This window comes from Caretta caretta, chromosome 4 (assembly GCF_965140235.1).
Source record: "Caretta caretta isolate rCarCar2 chromosome 4, rCarCar1.hap1, whole genome shotgun sequence".
NCBI classification, from domain to species: Eukaryota; Metazoa; Chordata; order Testudines; family Cheloniidae; genus Caretta; species Caretta caretta.
This window is the reverse complement of record NC_134209.1, coordinates 91009772-91027500: the sequence shown is the minus strand read 5'-3', so window position 1 is coordinate 91027500 and position 17729 is coordinate 91009772. Positions and strand designations below refer to the sequence as shown.

General features: G+C 40.9%; 1 protein-coding gene across 6 annotated transcripts in view; it reads left to right on the top strand.

Annotated features, from left to right (window-relative positions):
- Positions 1–17729, top strand: part of LOC125635804 (EF-hand calcium-binding domain-containing protein 6-like) — an 89476-nt gene that overhangs the window by 64124 nt on the left and 7623 nt on the right. For 5 of the 6 annotated variants that reach the window (XR_007356381.2, XM_048847951.2, XM_048847948.2 and 2 more), the window contains 3 exons: positions 13874–14015; positions 15834–15958; positions 16430–16673. Coding sequence is in view for 5 of the 6 variants with exons in the window: in XM_048847951.2 (XP_048703908.2) it covers positions 13874–14015; positions 15834–15958; positions 16430–16673 (511 nt within the window). In the remaining variant the exon portion in view is untranslated. The remainder of the gene's footprint in view (positions 1–13873; positions 14016–15833; positions 15959–16429; positions 16674–17729) is intronic. The other variant, XM_048847949.2, reaches the window with a different exon arrangement.

Genomic DNA, 17729 nt, shown 5'->3' with positions numbered 1-17729 from the left:
AAGATTCACAGAGTGGCATTTCCTGGCTCAGCCCCCCCTTCCAGCCTAACATCCAGCACAAGCTCACCGAGTTTATACAGACAGAGGCTTCATGAGGCATAGATCATCCCTTTCCACTGCTTTCAGGGCCTTTCTGACTCTATCTGCTCATCTTTATGTTCTTTCTCCTGGCACTGGGGAGATGCGCATTTGGCCAAGTATGAAATGACCGTATATATTCAGATCTACCAGCTTACAAGTGGACAGAGCATCCAAAGAGCTAGATACAACTCCTTGAAATACCCAACAGGAGTAGTATCAGAGGGGTAGCTGTGTTAGGCTGGATCTGTAAAAGCGGCAAAGAGTCCTGTGGCGCCTTATAGACTAAAAGACATATTGGAGCATAAGCTTTTGTGCATGCATCCGACGAAGTGGGTATTCACCCACGAAAGCTTATGCTCCAATACGTCTGTTAGTCTATAAGGTGCCACAGGACGCTTTGCCGCTCCAACAGGAATAGTAAATACTGTTAATTGTAGAACATTCCTAATATTTTAACATTCCTTTTTGTTTTTGAAACGAGATAGGATTTAGCATCCTTTTCGTTGTCTCTGCTCCATTAATGAAGGGGTGTTATATAAATAACTGGAGAGGTTCCCACCTAAGAGAGGACCCATCAATCTCCATATTTAAGAGGTCAGGCTCTCGGTGGATGAAAATTCCATTAGGCATTGACTGTGTTGATAGAGCAAGTGCATATAAAATATTTCATGCTTCAACTCTGGCTGAGCTATCCTGGGATTCAGTCTTTGGAAATCTTCAGCATACAGTGTTTTCAGTGAATATAGATCAAGAGGCCCAGTAATATCCCTGAAGATTCTTTTGTGCACGACCGTCTCTATTTTGAGGTAAGCACAGCACACCAAAATAGGTTTACATTTTCATTCTTTCCTTCCTGCAGATTAAGCACCTGATTCTGAGAGGTGCTGATTATTATTAAATGTTTGTATTATGGTAGTACATTGTGCTAGGTACTGTACAAACTCATGGTAAAACACAGTCCCTGCCCCAGTGCGTATAATCCAATTTAAGATGATGTAACAAGTTTGTAACAATAGTAAAGAAAGGGGGATGGAGGACGAGGGCAACAGCAATAAGAATTTGTTGTTAGATAAGGTAGCTATGCGTAAAACTTGATATTTCCAAAATCTCTCTGAATATATAGATGTGTCTCCCCTTACTCTGATGCCCCGTTTACAGCTATATTGTGAGTGTGTGTGTGCTTATGCAGCATATACAGTACACACACACACTTTGTGCTGTATATACAATACAGCAGCAAAAGAGGCATCACAGCAAAGGGATTTGAAGTAGGACATGGGAGTCACTTTACAGATTAGTTCAGGAAAGCCATTCCTTGCATAAGGAATGGAATGGAAGAAGGCAAAAGACAGACAAGTTAAATGAGAGCAGAGGCTCTCAGTAGGTGTTCAGGATTGGGCCCACAATGTGGAAGACTTAAAAATCACATACATCTTTGTCTTAGTCTGGCAAGTTTTTGTGATGAGTGACAGAATTAAACCTAGAGCTTTTTCTTTTTGGGTCAAATTCACTCCTGTGTGTAGGGTAACAGTAGGCCCACTACCTAAATCACACTAAAACTCTTTAAGTAGGACTTATGTGGGACTGAAGTAATACGTGGCCTTTTGCTGGGTTCTTTTTAAACAGCTGGAGCATTTATCCCTTTCTAAACAGCTGAGAATATAAAGGGGTGTGTTAACTTTGGACTTCACTTATAAAGAGGGTTTGGTCTGGGACAATTGGTTTGTGTACATGTGCAGTTTCTGCCAGAGAGGTTCTAGTACTTTGATGTTGTTAATAGATAAATAAGAAGATGAAACCCATAAATAAGGCCTGTTTTCCTGTACTGTGCATAATAAAATGGCCATTTCAGTCATCACCGCTCTGTTGTATTAGAGGGATTCTAAGTAAGCTTGCAGGCAGGGATTCCAACAAGTAAGAGTACTTTGATTTTAAGTAAATTTCACAGCCTTTTGGCTCTCAGGCCTTGCCAAAACTACATTGAACTAATAGCTTCCTTAACCATTTCAGTAACAACTGATGCTTTCAAAACTTCCTTTCCTGGCCTTGAAATAGGTCCAAAATAGAACTCCTAATTCTGTGGGATTGCTGGTGTTGACCCATTTAATTATTTTAGCACTGGAATGTGGTTCACCATTATTAAAATTTCACTGTCAAGCATTTACCAGCTTTGTTCCTATATTTACAGTACCTTTGACTGAGATGTCTAAGACTTTTAAACATATGCTTTAAACAGCAGACAGTCAGCTCTGACATTTCTTAGAAATCTTTTCAGAAGGCCATGTGGAATAGTTCTAATCTGGGAAGAGCCCCTGACTCACTGTGTGATCTGACAGAGTGACATATCACTTGACCTCAGTCACACCAGCTGTAAAACTAGGTAGAAAAGTAGGGCCTTACAGAAAACCAGATGATGCATTTGAGCAGAGATTTCTTGGGTAAATAAATTACAAATCCTACTCCTTGTCTCGTCTCTTTTCTCCCTCCCCCCCCAAAATAAACCTGATAGTAAGTTTTAAGCAAGAATTTGAATTGCAATATTTCCATTTTATTTGTACTTTGCAATGAACTTCTTTTTGCAGAGTAAGGAAATGTTATGCAGTGACCCTGTAAAAGTTATTTAAGATGCAACAGAACACACAAGGAGCAGTTTTTTGCTGATGATCTGACCAAGTTACCAATCTCAGATTCCCTTATTTTTGCCTGAATGAAAGCAGAAGCAAAGGGAAGTATGCCTAGAGTTCTGTCTAGGCAAAAATATCACAATCTGTGAAATCAGATTCTGTTAGTTATTGCCCGAGAGGAAAAGAGGGATAGTTTTAATAGAAGAAGCAATGATGATGAAGTTACAGTGTAGCTAGTTTGTAAATTTGAAGAAATATTGTGAAAGACTGAAGTTCTGGGCATTTGGCTGCAGGGGGCATAATGTCTCCTCTACAGCCAGATGACTAAAACATTGTGGTTTGACTTGGCCTTTAGTAAATATTGTGGTTTGGCAAGGTAGAATTGGGTCTGTTATCTTAGTACTACATTTTTATAATTCATCTGTGAATCATCGACACTCTCAGGTGTAGAATAAACCCTGGCCAGAGTTATAAATGGATCCACACAGCTTTGGAGGCTGACGAGCATAAAGCTCTTTCAGACATGAATAACATACTTCCCCTGCAAAGTGGAAATGGATGTCACAACTTGGTAAGAATAGTTTTATTTAACTCTTTCGAAATTCTTCTCTTTTTTGAATTTAAACAGAAGCAGCACAGCTTTTCCAACCTGTTTCTTATCTGGGAGAAGAGTACCTGGAGAAGTACAATAGCATTGTAAGGACCTTTTCTGTGAGAGGGCCAATGGTCCTTTCAACAGTAAAAGAAATGATATGCAGTTCAGCCAGATCTGTTTCTAAGTAAGGTGATCTATTAAAAGTCCTGCAGTTGGAACAGCAGCCTTCTCTGCCAAATCTTTTGACATTGACATTACCAAGTGTTTAGATTCCAGCTATCACGTGTCTAAGGATAACTTTAAAGAAGAGTCCTTCTCACCAGCCTTCCAGGGCACTCAGCTGTTACCTTTTATTTTCCATCTTTTGTTTAACTGAAAACTTATCTTAACTAAGACACAGACTTTACAAATAGTGGGCCAGATTTTGCAGTGCCGGGCAGCGGGATACTCTCTTGCACAGGAGATTTTTTGGGTGGAGTGAGCTGGCATCACTGGCTCTCTGCCATCTCTCCCTCCCCCAACCCTCTCTCCCCAGAGTAGGGAGATAACTGGGCGTTGAAGGGTCCATGAGCAGATGCAGTGGGGCTCCAATGAGTCTGGGCTGATGGAACAGCCCTGTTTCAGCTGGTGAAAATTAGATCAGCCCTAAGCCTGCTATAGTTTGTGCCAGAGGCTGGTTTTGGCAGCGGCTGCCCTGAGGATCGGAGGGAACAAATAGCCGCTCCTAACCCTTTTCCTCAGGTGTGTGTAGTGCGGCTCAGGCATACCTGAGAACCTGGTCCCATGTGCCTATTGCCATGTACTAAGGACTAATGTGAAAACAAGTTAAAAATGAAGATAAGGACATAAAAACAGTGACATCCCACTTCCATTCTATAATAAAACTTATCTTGCACAATAACCTCTACTCGCACAGTCTGACACAAGTGTTCTGCTGTCCAAACTGCCCTGCACTGCTAGCTTTCTTGAGCCCTCGGGTGCTAGTGTCTGAGTACACTAGGAATGGTTGGTGAAATGTGTCAGGCAAGTCTGATATAGAAATAGAAACACAACAGAACCTCCTGTTCTGCAGTGTATCTTTCCCAAACACCTTTACTCTGCCCTTCTAGTATCTAAAACTAGAAATAAACCTGAGCCACTAAGTTCCAGTCTGGAGCCAAACCACCCCAATGTTCTGAAATGTTCTGGCTTTAGTCCAGCCCATTATCAAGATTGGATTTGAGTTTACCCAAAGTTTTGGAGTGTTAATAATTTACCCGTGGTTCAGGTCTGGGCCTTTCTCTACTAATAATCCTACAAATCACAACCTACTTCGCTCATTCTCAGCTATCTCAACATAAACCAACCCAACCAGAGGCTAAAGCAAGTATGGATAATCCAGATAAAGAAAAATTACCTCTCATGGTATAGAAATTTGCCTGGTCACTAACCCCTATCTAAGGGTATGGTGATCCTATCCACATCCTGTTAACCAGTGTCGGCAAATAAAGGGTGTTTATGAATTAGAGCAAAAAATTAAAGGGCCATTGTCAACCTTATTGTGTTTTCTAGCTTTGCTTGAAGAAAACAAGTAAAAAGACAAGGATGGCACAGCAGGGAGGCTGCCTAGGAAGATAATGCCCCCCTCTAGCCTTCCTGTGCTTTAACTCCTTCAGCGCCATCAAGCCAGTGACTAACTCCCTTAGCTGTTAATACATGACAAATATAAATATCGGCCAGAAACTGCTCTCAGTTACATGGAGACAACTCCCATCAAAGCCACTAACGGTGGTAACCTTGTAACTTGGAATAGGAGTTGTCCCTAGTTATTTCAGAATCAATTAATTAGCTCTGCACTGATAATGCTTAGATTATTATGACTGGACAGTTTTTTTTAAAATCAAATTTAATTTTCACCAGTGACACTGTTAATTTTTTTAATTCCACTCATCTTGGAACATTAAACTAATCACTTTCACTTTCTGGGTTCAACACATCAAAGGATAATTTAGATCTTTTTAATAAATATGCTTTCATCTATTTATCTTCATTTCATACTGTTTTGCTAACTTGTTGAATCACTAGCAAGGCTCTCGGTGTTTCATAGAGAAGAGAAGAAAAGAACATTTTATGTCACTGGAATGCATGTGATATCCGATTTCTGCTATGTTGTTACCTCTCTATTTTTTTGAGAGTCTGAGAAGGTGGCTAAGATCCATCCGTGTGATCTCTAGCATCTTGTATTTTGTAAAAATGACTTCCAGTGATCATAAAATCATAGACAATAGGGCTAGAAAGGGCCTCTTGGGTCATGTAGTGTGACTTTCTGAACTGTGCAGGACATTTAATTGCACATTCCCACTCTGTCTAATGTAATCTGGCTTGAGTACCTTCAGCAACAATATCTCAATAGCCAGTGAAACAGTCAGCTATCTCCATTTACACAGTAGTCTATTCTAATGCATACACTGTGATAAGCAAATTTTCCTATTGAATAGCATGAACATTTTCATATTTTACTTTTAGCTTATTACTCTTCGTTAAATATCTGATGTGAATGAGACCCTTCCTTCCAAAAATTATTTCCTTGATGTGCCCTTTTAGATTGTTCTAGAGTATTCTTTAAACAAACAAACAGACAGACATTGACTTCAGGGATTAATAGATTCCTTGTAGAATAGTTTTTCTCCTGCAGACCTTTTCAGGTGTTTAGGTTCTGGTGTTGTCCAGCCAAATGGTTCCTGATTATAGAATTTCTTTTTCCTGTCTTTCCTTTAAAAAGGCTAGGAAAGTCTTTCAAAGGAAGCCTGTACTGTGCATGTGTCTTAGCTTTCTGATTCACTGCTTCTTTCCCTAAAACGAACCTAAAGAAAGCTGTGTTTCTGGATTGAAAGCAAAACATACAGTACATGGCTACTGACTAAGTTGTTATATTTCCTCTAAGGTATGTATTTTATCTTCCAAAGAGGCAGATCCTCAGATGCAATTTGAGGAGTACTTGGCACAGCTGAAGGGTGACGGTGCAAAGGTGCCCCTTATGCTCCTCTGTGCTGAAGGTTGCCTTACAGTGCACAAACTGCCGAAATCCTCATTTCCCACCTACATCCTGTAACGGGGTCGCGACTCCACCCCATCCTCTTTCTTCCCAGAACCTCCCAGACACCACCTGGTGTACCCTCAGTGAAAGTTTTTTAAAATTCCTTCCACCAATATCACCATAGTCCCCCAGGCACTCCCCTGTTTACAATATTTGCTGAGCTTTAAGCCATCTCAGAGGTTTCCGTACTCTGAGGCCTCTGTAAGACTAGCTTCGTATGACAAGGCTCAACTAGCCTCCTTATTAGTAGAGACAGAACCAGACCTGAACCCCAGGTAAATAACCAAAACAACCCTCCTACATTTGGAGAATGTTCAGATTGCATAATTAGGCACGCAAAGAGCCATGTAGTGACAAAGTTCAGATTGCATCTATTTCCTTCCTTCCTTCCTGTGCCTCTTTTCTCAGCCCTGGGCCAATGGGATTAATTGAGTTTTTACCCCACCCAGCCCACCAGCCTGATAAGATAATTACCCCCAATCAGCTTCTCCTGGGGCCCTAAACAGCATCAAAGTGATCAGAGTGCAGGCTCACCGACTCACACCCGGCACTCTGTCACACACCCCTATCCCAGCAGTTGGGAGGGGGTGGGGTGGGTTCAGCGCCACTTTCTACTGGCAGAGTGGCACAAAGCATCAAAGTCTGGCCCAAAATATCAACGTCAAAGAAGATATATTGGACCATTCTGACCATGAAAATGTTAAATATATCAACCCTCCTGCCCTGTGTCTGAGGGTGTATGATACTGTAATGTTTGAAAACTCATATGAGGTCATGAGATGCTATGTTCTTATATTTGCACCAGAAGACATTCTATCAAGATGACAGTTACTGCTAGTTGAGACCGCTGTATCCGTTTTGATCACTGTTATGGAATATCCGTATTCCACTGAGTAATACCTATGTAGCTAAGGTTGTAGAAAAATTTATAATATATTATTTTAAACATTTAATTTATTAAATTAAAGACTATAACAAAGGTATGAGTTAGTTTTGTACATGCAATCTGAACTTTGTCACTACTTGGCTCTTTGAATGCCTAATCATGCAATCTGAACATTCTCCAAATGTAGGAGGGTCATGTTTGGTTATTTATTTATTGGTATATGGAATAACTATTTAGTTTTGTGAGGTATTCTCCCATCATCTCTTTTGTGACAACCCCGTGTTCTGGAGCCTCACCCACGGTCCTTTGCATTATGTCTCCTTTACCTTTAGCCTTTTTGTTGAAAACTGAGTAACAGTAGTTAGTATCTATACTATTTTAGTGATTTTTATTTTTTGTTCTTCTTTCTTACTAAATAGCATTCCTGATTCTTCCCTTACTTATCTTTTTCTCTGGATTTATTTGTAGGAACCTTATTTCATTTTAACTCCTTTAAGATAACGTAATTGCCGAGGCATGTTTGTCTCGGTTACTTTATCACTTGTATGCTATGATTTATTTACTTTCAACATCACCTTTTTTCATTTCCATTATAATTCTGTTTTCCGTTTCAGTTCCTTGCTAACTTTTGTTACCCATATTTTTCCTTGGGAGCTCATTATGCTTTGGGCTCTTAGTATTGTGTCCTTTTGAAATGCCTGTCAGTCTTCTTGCAGCTAGTACTTTTTCCCATTTACCCTCCTTTTATTTTCCTTATGTTAATGTTTGCCTTACAAAATGGTAGTGTCTTAGTATGACAATCCACTACTTAACCTTTCTCCCTATCCTAAATTCAGTTAACTTAAACTGTATGAGCAAACTGGAGTCTTCTCTGACCTAGCAGGATGCAGTTGGATGAGTTCCAAAGAAATTCCAATCCCATCAGAACTCAGAAACAGGATATTTGTAACCTAGTTATTACAGACTTCTAGTTTCTACAGATTAAGGCCCCTATACTGCAGACGCTTAAGCCTGTGCTTTAACTTTACATATGTGCATAGTACCATTTAAGTCAATGTGATATTCACGTGCACAGTTAAGCACGTATGTAAGTGTTTTTGCAGCACTCGGCCTAACTCTTGCAGTTTTCACATACATCACAAGGAACAAGTGGCCACACGTTAAGGTGTACACTTTATTAATTCACCAGCCAATGATTAATTAATTTTACTTCAAGTACAACATTCCCAAATATCCCATGACTTCTAGTTCCACTTCCTTGTCAGTTACTGTCAAATCCAGGCTCAGATCACCTCTGGTACTGTTTTTTGCCTTTCATGTTATAGAAAAGTACAATGTCGTTAAAGTTTGATGGCCTGGGCTGTGGAGTTCTGGCTGGTTACAAGCACTGTGAGGCCAGAATTTAAACCAATCACTATATTTCTAAATGTTGTTCCTATAGAAAATTTAAAATGATAATTATAAATAAATAATACTTAGCCCGTAGGTAGCATTTATCATCAATAGATCTCAAATTGCTTTACAAAGGAGGTAAATATCATTATCAATGTGAAAGCTGAAGCAGAGAAAAGTTTTGTGATTTGCTCAAGGTCACCCAGAAGGCTAGTGACTCAGGTCCAGGTCTCCTGAATCGAAGTCCAGTGTCCTATCCACTGGGCAACACTGCTTGCCCTAGAAACAGATCATTAAGAATTGAAACAAAAAATTAAGTTCTAGGATATTCTGAGTTTAATAGTAATGAACCATACAGGGCACCTATTTTGAGCCCAATCTTAGGGCTTCTCTTCACTACTGGGGGGATTGACGCTGCTACAATCAATGCAGCGGGTGTCAATTTAGTGGGTCTAGTGGAGACCCACTAAATCAACAGCAGAGCTCTCTCCAGTTGACCCCCATACTCCAGCTCCCCGAAGAGTAAGGGAAATTGACCGGAGAGCGTCCCCCGTCAACGCAGCGCAATGAAGACACTGGGGTAAGTCAACCTAAGTTACGCTACTCCAGCTGTGTGAATAACATAGCTGGAGTCGATGTAGCTTAGGTTGTCTTTCCACAGTGTCTTACTATGCTGCGTTGATGGGATACGCTCTCTGGTTTACTTCCCTTACTCATTTCGGGGAGCTGGAGTACTGGGGTCAACTGGAGAGCGCTCTGACGTTGATTTAGCTGGTCTTCACTAGACCCTCTAAATCAACACCCACTGTATCGAGACCCAGCCACACATGCATTAGAATGTCACCAGCAAAACACATTGAGACTAGTTTCAGAGTAACAGCCGTGTTAGTCTGTATTCGCAAAAAGAAAAGGAGTATTGTATTCCTATTGTATTACTATTGTACTCCTTCACGTTGAGACTAGTGGGTTGTGTGGGTGAAATCCTAAAGCTTGTATTGGGCAGATGTTAGCCTCCGGAGTGTGTGTGAATAGGTGCTGGTGTTTACACCTGCCAAGAGTAGCTAAAGGTGGGGGGACTTTGGTAAATTTACACCCCAGAATTTCTAACCTCATTGACATCAGCATGTTTGTGGAACATGAGCACTATTTTACAAAATCTCTTTATGACTGGGTCTTTGATATCTGCAATTGCTGGAAAAGCATCTATTGAACTGTTTAGTCCAAACTGTTTGCTAGTGTAAATGGGCAAAACTCCACCGAAGTCTGGGGACTCCTTTGTTCCATACTGCGCCAGGGGCTGACTCCAATATTGGGGAGCTCCAAAGATGGCATAAATCTGCCTTTGAACCCCATCTCCTTCTTGTCCTGTGTTGAGCCCAGCTCAGAGAATTCAAGCCTATAATTTCATTGCATCACCCGTTAGCCAAAACATACTAATGATGTTGGCAGAGTTAACGTCACCATGTGTTCATATTTGCTACTGGTGGATAAATGACATGTAGAAGCAGGAAATGAGATTAGATTTCAAAATTGACTTTTGCTAGATAAGGCTTCTGTGCTGTAGGAATCTGATTTTGTTTCTGTGATTAATCCAATTTTATGCAGAGCTTTAGGGTATGTCTAAACTGCAGATGTGCTCTTAACATGGGTTAGCTACCTGTATTAGCTGACTTTGATTAAAATAGCAGTTAAGACTCAGCAACTTGGTGTTTAACTTGCTAGCAGTTTGAGTTAAAAGCTATCGGGCAGCTTGGGGTCAAACTTGAGAATCCTTTCTGTATAATAGACCCTTCTAAATAAATGTATAGCAGGGGTTGTTTACCTTTGAAAAGTGTCTACTGTGTAGGTATTATAGCTCCTTTTCATATTGCTGGTTAATAAACTTTACCTGTTATTAGTGACTTGTCGTAATTATTACAACTCTCGTGGAGGCCAAAGTTATACACATAAGCACTCACGCGCATCTGTGGCTCATGCAGCAGGCATTTTCCATGCAGAAATGTGAAGTTTTGCACATGTAGTAGGTGTAGCACTTTTTTTGGAGGGGCAACACAGGCACCGATGTTTGAAAAGTTGGCCCGTAAAGCCCCATTGATTTCAGTAGGATTTTGTTTTGTAACATCAAGACAGTTTCCTAGGATGCAATGCAGAGTGTTGTTAATGTTCATTAATGACTAAATCCTGTAGTCTGTATGTTGAATGTGTGGAAGATTCAGTAACAAAAGACTATTAAATAAGGGCTAGGATTTGGCTCTAACAGAATACATTTTGATGGATGAGAAGCAGTTATCCTGCTATACACACTATCACAGCAAAGCACATTACACAAAATCTGGCTCAAGTTCCAACAGGTTCTGCAGGTTCATTTAGTACTGCACGGTTCTCTGGCAGCGTATATAATATTGTAACATCTCAGAAGGCTGTCTTACAGGTTTCAAGGTTTCAGAAGACAAATAGCAATAGGACTGTTGGCATTTTTACTGATTTAATTCAATCCCTCAAATAAAATGTTGAGTTAATATTTTAGTGATAGGCAGGGCTGTTGGGTGCCCAAGGTTTTCAGGTGAGTCCTGGAAATTTTGGCCATGAGCCTTAAATTTAATATTTAATAGTATGGGAAAATATCACACTGTTCAGTGGCCTAATTACCATCCATTCCTCTTAGTTGACATAGAGACATTTATTTTGGGATGAAGGTGAAAGCTCTGAGAATGACCAAAACATGAGGAATATTTTGAGAGAAGCGGGCAAATGTGTTGTATGCCTTGGCGCTCTTTATAAGCCTGCATCTCTGCTTAAACTCAGGTGAGATTTCAGTTCTCATGGAGCAGTGCAGTTTTACAAACTCTGACACCAGCTGTTGACATTTGCTGTGATGAACCATCTCTTATTAGTACCTTCAACCCTTGGGGGATTTAATCAAGAGATTTACTTACCAGATACAGTCAAACTCCAAATATTTCTCTAGAGGACACAAAACCAGCAGGACTTCCCATCACAGGGCATTAACTGATGTGATGCTATCGTTTTCAATATGTATAACTTCTTGCCTTCAACCCCCATGCTGAGTTCTTGTGTTCCTTTTTTCCCCAAGGTCATGTCCTACACAGAATCCCCACTGTGACTTTGCTCTTCTGGGTCAACAGCAACATGAGATGACAATTTTCACCCTTTATTATTACTAGTCTAAACTTGGGAGAAAATAAGATTCCTATCTATTACATCTTCAGGTCTCATCTTACAGGAGACAGGGTGGAATATAAAGACTGACCTACTGCAAGACTTTAGACGTCCTGTGCCTTTAAGAGAGGGGTAGCAAGGATGGCGTCTGAGCTGGCTCTGTAACTTTCACAGATTGTAGCTGTTTTCTTCCAAATAGTAAACGTGATATGAAGAGCAGCTGGCAAAGGCTTCTTATATTTCTTCTAATGGCAGCACTGGAAATATTTCATGTGTATATAAAAGCATCCATGTAAACAACTGTTGTTTTCTGCAACTATTGTAAGTTTCAGTAAAACTTATTAAGCACTGTTTCTCTTTCTTTTTTTGAGAAAAGAAAAACCTGCATTTTCTGCTATTTCCCAAGAGGCTTTTTATCTGTTTAAATCAACTAGGGATTTTTCACATATTGACATAAGCATTCATTTGCTAATTTGCCGGACATTAAACTGCATGGCGCCTCCCCGGTGTTCTTGAATGAGACTGAAATACTTGGGTGCTTAGTGCTGCTCAGACGCCTCATCGTTCCAAGTACACATATGGTTTTTCCTCCTCTATCTCCTAGATAAAAGTCACTGTTTGATCGCCTTAAGGAAAAGAATGAGTTAAATGGACCACTATTCTAGCCTTGGCTCTAAAACTGGGCCTTTTCAGAAACTCCTCAGCACCTGCAGCAGCTAAGTCATTTGCACATACATAAATAAATAAATTAACAATGAATAAATAATTTAATCCCAGCACACAATGCCACCTTGCAGATTTGATCCTTTGCTCCCAGTGAATTTGTCCATTCCTAATTCTTTTTGATAAAGTCCTCAGATACTTGCTGACTGTCAGGCTAATTTTCTTATTGTTTTCGCTTGATTAGTTCTGTATGACCTAAGGTCGCCCCTAAAATCCACATCTCTCGTGAAGACTCCGAAAGGCCTTCTTTTTTTCAAAAGGATGGAAAGTGCCTGCCATTTCTCCGGACAAAAGCCTGGAAGGTTTTCAGTTATTAGCCTCCTGAAGCAGCCCTTTCGCTCACCCAAGCGCAAAAAAAACTCATTAGGGGGCACCTTTCTTTCTGGCCTCTTTATCTAATGCATGTAGGGTTTACGTATGTCAAGATTTTTAGGTCTTGGATGAATTTGGACTGTCTCCCCTTTAACCCTGCTGGTGTAGCTGTGCCCACCATGTAGGTTGCCTATATCTCTGTGTTCTAAACTGTCTTGAGAATCTTGATGTTTTTAAAATCTATTTTACAGCCTGCTATGTGGTAAATGACACACATTTTGAGAAACGCACTCTGTGAAGGTGACATTGCACAGTTAGAAAGTCAGGACGGGTTGCCAGTCACTGGTGGAGGTTCTGTCTCGACTCTCAGCATTTTTCACTTTGGGATTTATTTTTCTGAAAGCTTTTTTTATCTGAGTTTTAGTCACACAACTCCTGTTAAAGCCAAAGGGATTTGCATGACTAAAACCCTGCACCTCACTTTGAAAATGCACCTAGTCTTGGTTAGATTGTACCCTGCCCCATTGATCCCAGTACAGGAGCTAAGCCCACATACAGTCCTTATGCTTGGCTAAGAGCAGTGGCTGTGTGAGGCTAAATGCACAACACCTCCTGGAGCTCCCACTGGGGAGAGTATAATGCACAAGCCACCCCTTCCAAGTACACTGCGTGTGTGCCCTGCAGGGGTAGGAGGCACTCTCCCAGGCTTATGCATGGGGTAAATCAGAGTGGCATTTGGCCAACTGTATTATCCATGAAAACCATACAATCAAATATACAGCAATATAATGCTTATATTTACCCCTTTAAGAACATCATAGCATGAAGCCATATAGGCAGGTAGTATTGTGAAATAGTTGTGTTGGCTCCCCCTCGTTGGACATTTTCCTGGATTTTGACACATTGACAAGGGGACAGGCAGGGCACTAGGGTTAACTATTCTTGTAAGACACCAGTGGGTGATAGGGCAAGAGGCAGGCTAAATTAACAGTCTTCTCTTTCAGCAGAGGGTTGCCTAGTCTCTTTGATGAAAAATCTGTAACAAATTCTGCGTGTGAGCCTAACGAAGACAAAGATGGGCAGAAACAGAAACAAAATATCCCTAACCAGAAAGTGAAATACACCTGTGGAAGAACTCCAATGCAGGTACAGGCAACACACACACAACCTGTTATTGTAACCCTACCGTTTTTTTGTTTTTTTCCAGAGAGAGCACCTTATAGAATCATAGAAACATAGGGCTGGAAAGGCCCTCGAGAAGTCAGTAATTAACTGATGCTTATCCTGATCTGACCCCTTCTTGATCAAAATTCTGCAAGAAAGCTAAGAACTGTATTCTGGATGGCAGCCAAGGACCACCTGTCCTAGTTGTCCTAACTTCAGAGGCATATTCTAGCCTTCTCACTTGGTTTGTGAAACCCAGTCAGGGCTGGCCTTACCATGAGGCGAACTGAGGTGGGCACCTCAGGTGCCAGACTGTGGGGGGGAGCCACTAGGACCCAGAGTTTCAGCCCAAGCAAGGGGTCATGGGGCGTCATTTGAGCTCCCCGCCTCAGGTACCAAAATGTTATGGGCCGGCCCTGAACCCAGTGTTTTGTCCTTAGGTCCTCCCTGGTTTCACTGCAGACTGGGCCGTGTGGGAGGGTTTCTTCCATTCTGTCTTTATGGTGGTGACAATAGATTCAGTTACTCACACAGGAATGCACGTGTCCCTACACAGAGCTGCCATTTCTAATGGAACAAAATGTGCTCAAGAGGCAGAGACATAAATCCTGGAGTAATTTCACTGGAATCAGTGGTGTTACACCTGGATTTATAGCCATGCAAATGAGAGCAAAATGTAGGCCCCATCTTATTTGCCTGTAAAATGCCATACATATCTATGGTACTATATAAATAATAATAAGAGCAGACATTCCATAGAACCTCCTCTGCACATTGAAATGGTGTTGTCGGGTAGGGGGAAATGTCAGAGGTTGTAGTCCAGATACAGCTACTGTGCACCCTGCTAACTCCTGATCTTATAAACACTTTTGAATATTCTCATGAATAAAATCAAGCAACTCGTATGCATAAAGTTAAGTATGTGAGTAAGTTAGTAGTTTTCAACTTGTGGTCCATGAACCTCTGCGCATATGCAGACTATGTATAAGATTTCCAAAGGGGACTGTACCTCCATTTGAAAATTTTTAATGGTCTGCAAATGCAAAAAGGTTGAAAACCACTGGGGTAAGTGTTTGCAGGATCAGGCCATAGGTTGTAATACTGTTGCTCCTGGCACAAGTCATCTGTATGGGAACTCATGGCCAGCCAGCATACAGAGAAAAATAATACTAATACTGAAATTGAGGGGACTAGTCCGTAAATAAAATGAAGGAAATAAATTCTCATGTAAATGTTTGCTGGACTGAGCCCTGTGGCATTTTAATTTGATAGAATGAATGAGGGAGTGAGAGAGAAAAAAATTAGTGCTGGAAAGCTGTAGATATAATTTACCTAGAGCTCTCCAAGGGATATCAAAATGTTATTACACATGAAAATTAGAAACAAAACTGGAGATATGGGGCAGTTACTAAAGTAACAAGTATATAGGAGCACAGAATGCACAGTCCAACTTAAACCAAGGTTTCCCATTCAATAGCAGCCTTCTCTAGCTGCTAAGCAGTTGGAATGGGAATTTGTGTAGATGTTTAGATATTTGCCAGCTGAATAGCTGTAAAATTCATGTAACTCTTAATTGTACTTGGGTTTCCATGCTCAGTGGAAAAGTCCTGAGGCTGCATCCTGCCCAATAACATAATTCCTATGAACTCTGGAGGGAGTAGTGAAATCATGCTGTTGTGAGACCATAGTCACCAATTACTAGAGAGCGCCTTGTTTGAAAGAAAAACTCCAGGAGCCGTTTGTGTTACTGTTGTCTCACTGTTTATAAACCTTCACATCTTTCTCCTTTTTCCCCCCAAGCTGTTCAAGATTATTAAAAGCTTGCTAAATAAACACTACCAAGCAATAGAGAAAGAGTTTGAAGATTTAGATGAAATGAACTCCCGGCGCCTCACTCAGGAGACTATGTACCTTCTCTTGAAGAGGTAAGAAGACTGGCTTCTGAGGCTTCTGGGAAGACTTGGGGCTAGATCCTTGGCTGATGGTGACTTCCATGGAGTTACACTCATTTCCACCAGCTGAAGACCTGACCCGGAGGCAGGGATGCTGGAACAATGTGTATAGTGGGGGTGCTGAGAGCCACTGAACCAAACTGTAAACCCTTTATATAATAGAAACCACTTCAAACCAGCACCCCTAGTACCAGCACCTATGCCCAGAGGGCTTTTTCCAGCAAGCAATAACAATCTTTCATCATTTTACCATTCTGCTATCTCTTGTGTATAGCTGAAGTCCTTACTCAGCAAAACTCCCAATGGCGCACTGGAAGTTTGCTGAGTAAGCACTTTGAGATTTGACCAGTACACAGAATAACTTTCTGCTTTTCCTCTTACTAGTTGTTGTTACTATTGTTGCTACTGTCATTACATTTGTCTCTTTCAATGTTTTGATGCAAGGTTTGACATCCGACCTGAAATAACTCGAGGTGAAATCCACAGGCTGTGGGAAACTTTAATTACAAATCAGGACAATACCCTTGACTTCATGGAGTTCGTGAGACATTTTGGATACTCCCCCAGCTCTTCATGTTTCCCCAATGCCAAGATTAGTCCACCCAGAAAAGGGGACAATAATTTCAGGCTGTGTTCTAAAAAGCTCAGCTGTGATTCTGATATACTGGTGGACAGGGTGCGAGCAAAAGTAAGCTATTCCAGTTAAAAGAAGTAATACCAGTTGTGACTAAATTCCAGAAGTGTGTGTAGTTACATTATTCCTAAAATATAAATAAAATTGGTAAGTTGTTACTTAAATTCCAAAGTAGGCATCTAGTGCATGATCAGAAATCTGCAAACTTTTTTCTTTGAAATGCATGATGTTGAGTTTTGTTATGTGTACGGAGAAAAATGTATAAAATTAACACTACCCAACAACCAAACAAAATGATGGTGTGTTTAAAAGAAAGCACAGCCCAGAAATTTTTTTTCTAATAAAAGGAAACAAGATATTTGTGTGGGACAGGTTGCAAATGGATTGTGTCTGTGTGCACAGTATCTATTTGTGATGGGAAGTCAGGTTTCAGGTCCCTGCATGGAAATGAAGAGCTGCTGTGCTGGCTCATGCTGGCAGCCAGACCAGATAGGTTTCATTACCTTTAATTTAGGAAAACACAAGGTGGACAGTCTCCAAGGCAAGAGGGGAGCTAAGTTGTGGGACAAGAGGCCTTGCCAGGTCAAACCCTAGAAACAGCCAACTCAGGAGGAAGCTCGGGCTATAGTTTGTATGTATTTAAGTTAAGAATAAAGAAAATCCAGGAATGGAGGGGTAAAACTGGGATTGAGTGTTGGATACTACTCTAGGGTGTATGTGTTGGGACTGGGGTGAAGACTGCCCATTCACACTATCTCTTAGTGCCATAGTACTGTGGGACCAAAGACCCAAGTTACCTGGTCTTTCTTGCTATGGAGGAGGGCTGGAAATCATACAAGTACCATCCAGAGTAAATCAGCAATATGAATGGGATGGTTGAGGCCACAAAGATTCCATATCATTTCGTCCACACACTGAAATGTGGAATTTGCATTCACATGTATTTTTTTAACTTTGCACTCATGGTGGGTGTGGTAAATGCCAGACGAGCAAGATGGCCATACTCTGCATCGTCTTTCATAAACCGCAGACAGGGTGTTGATGGCCCTGTTACCACTGCCTTCCTTGAATACCCCCTTCATGTTGTGAAACAAATGAATACGCTTAATA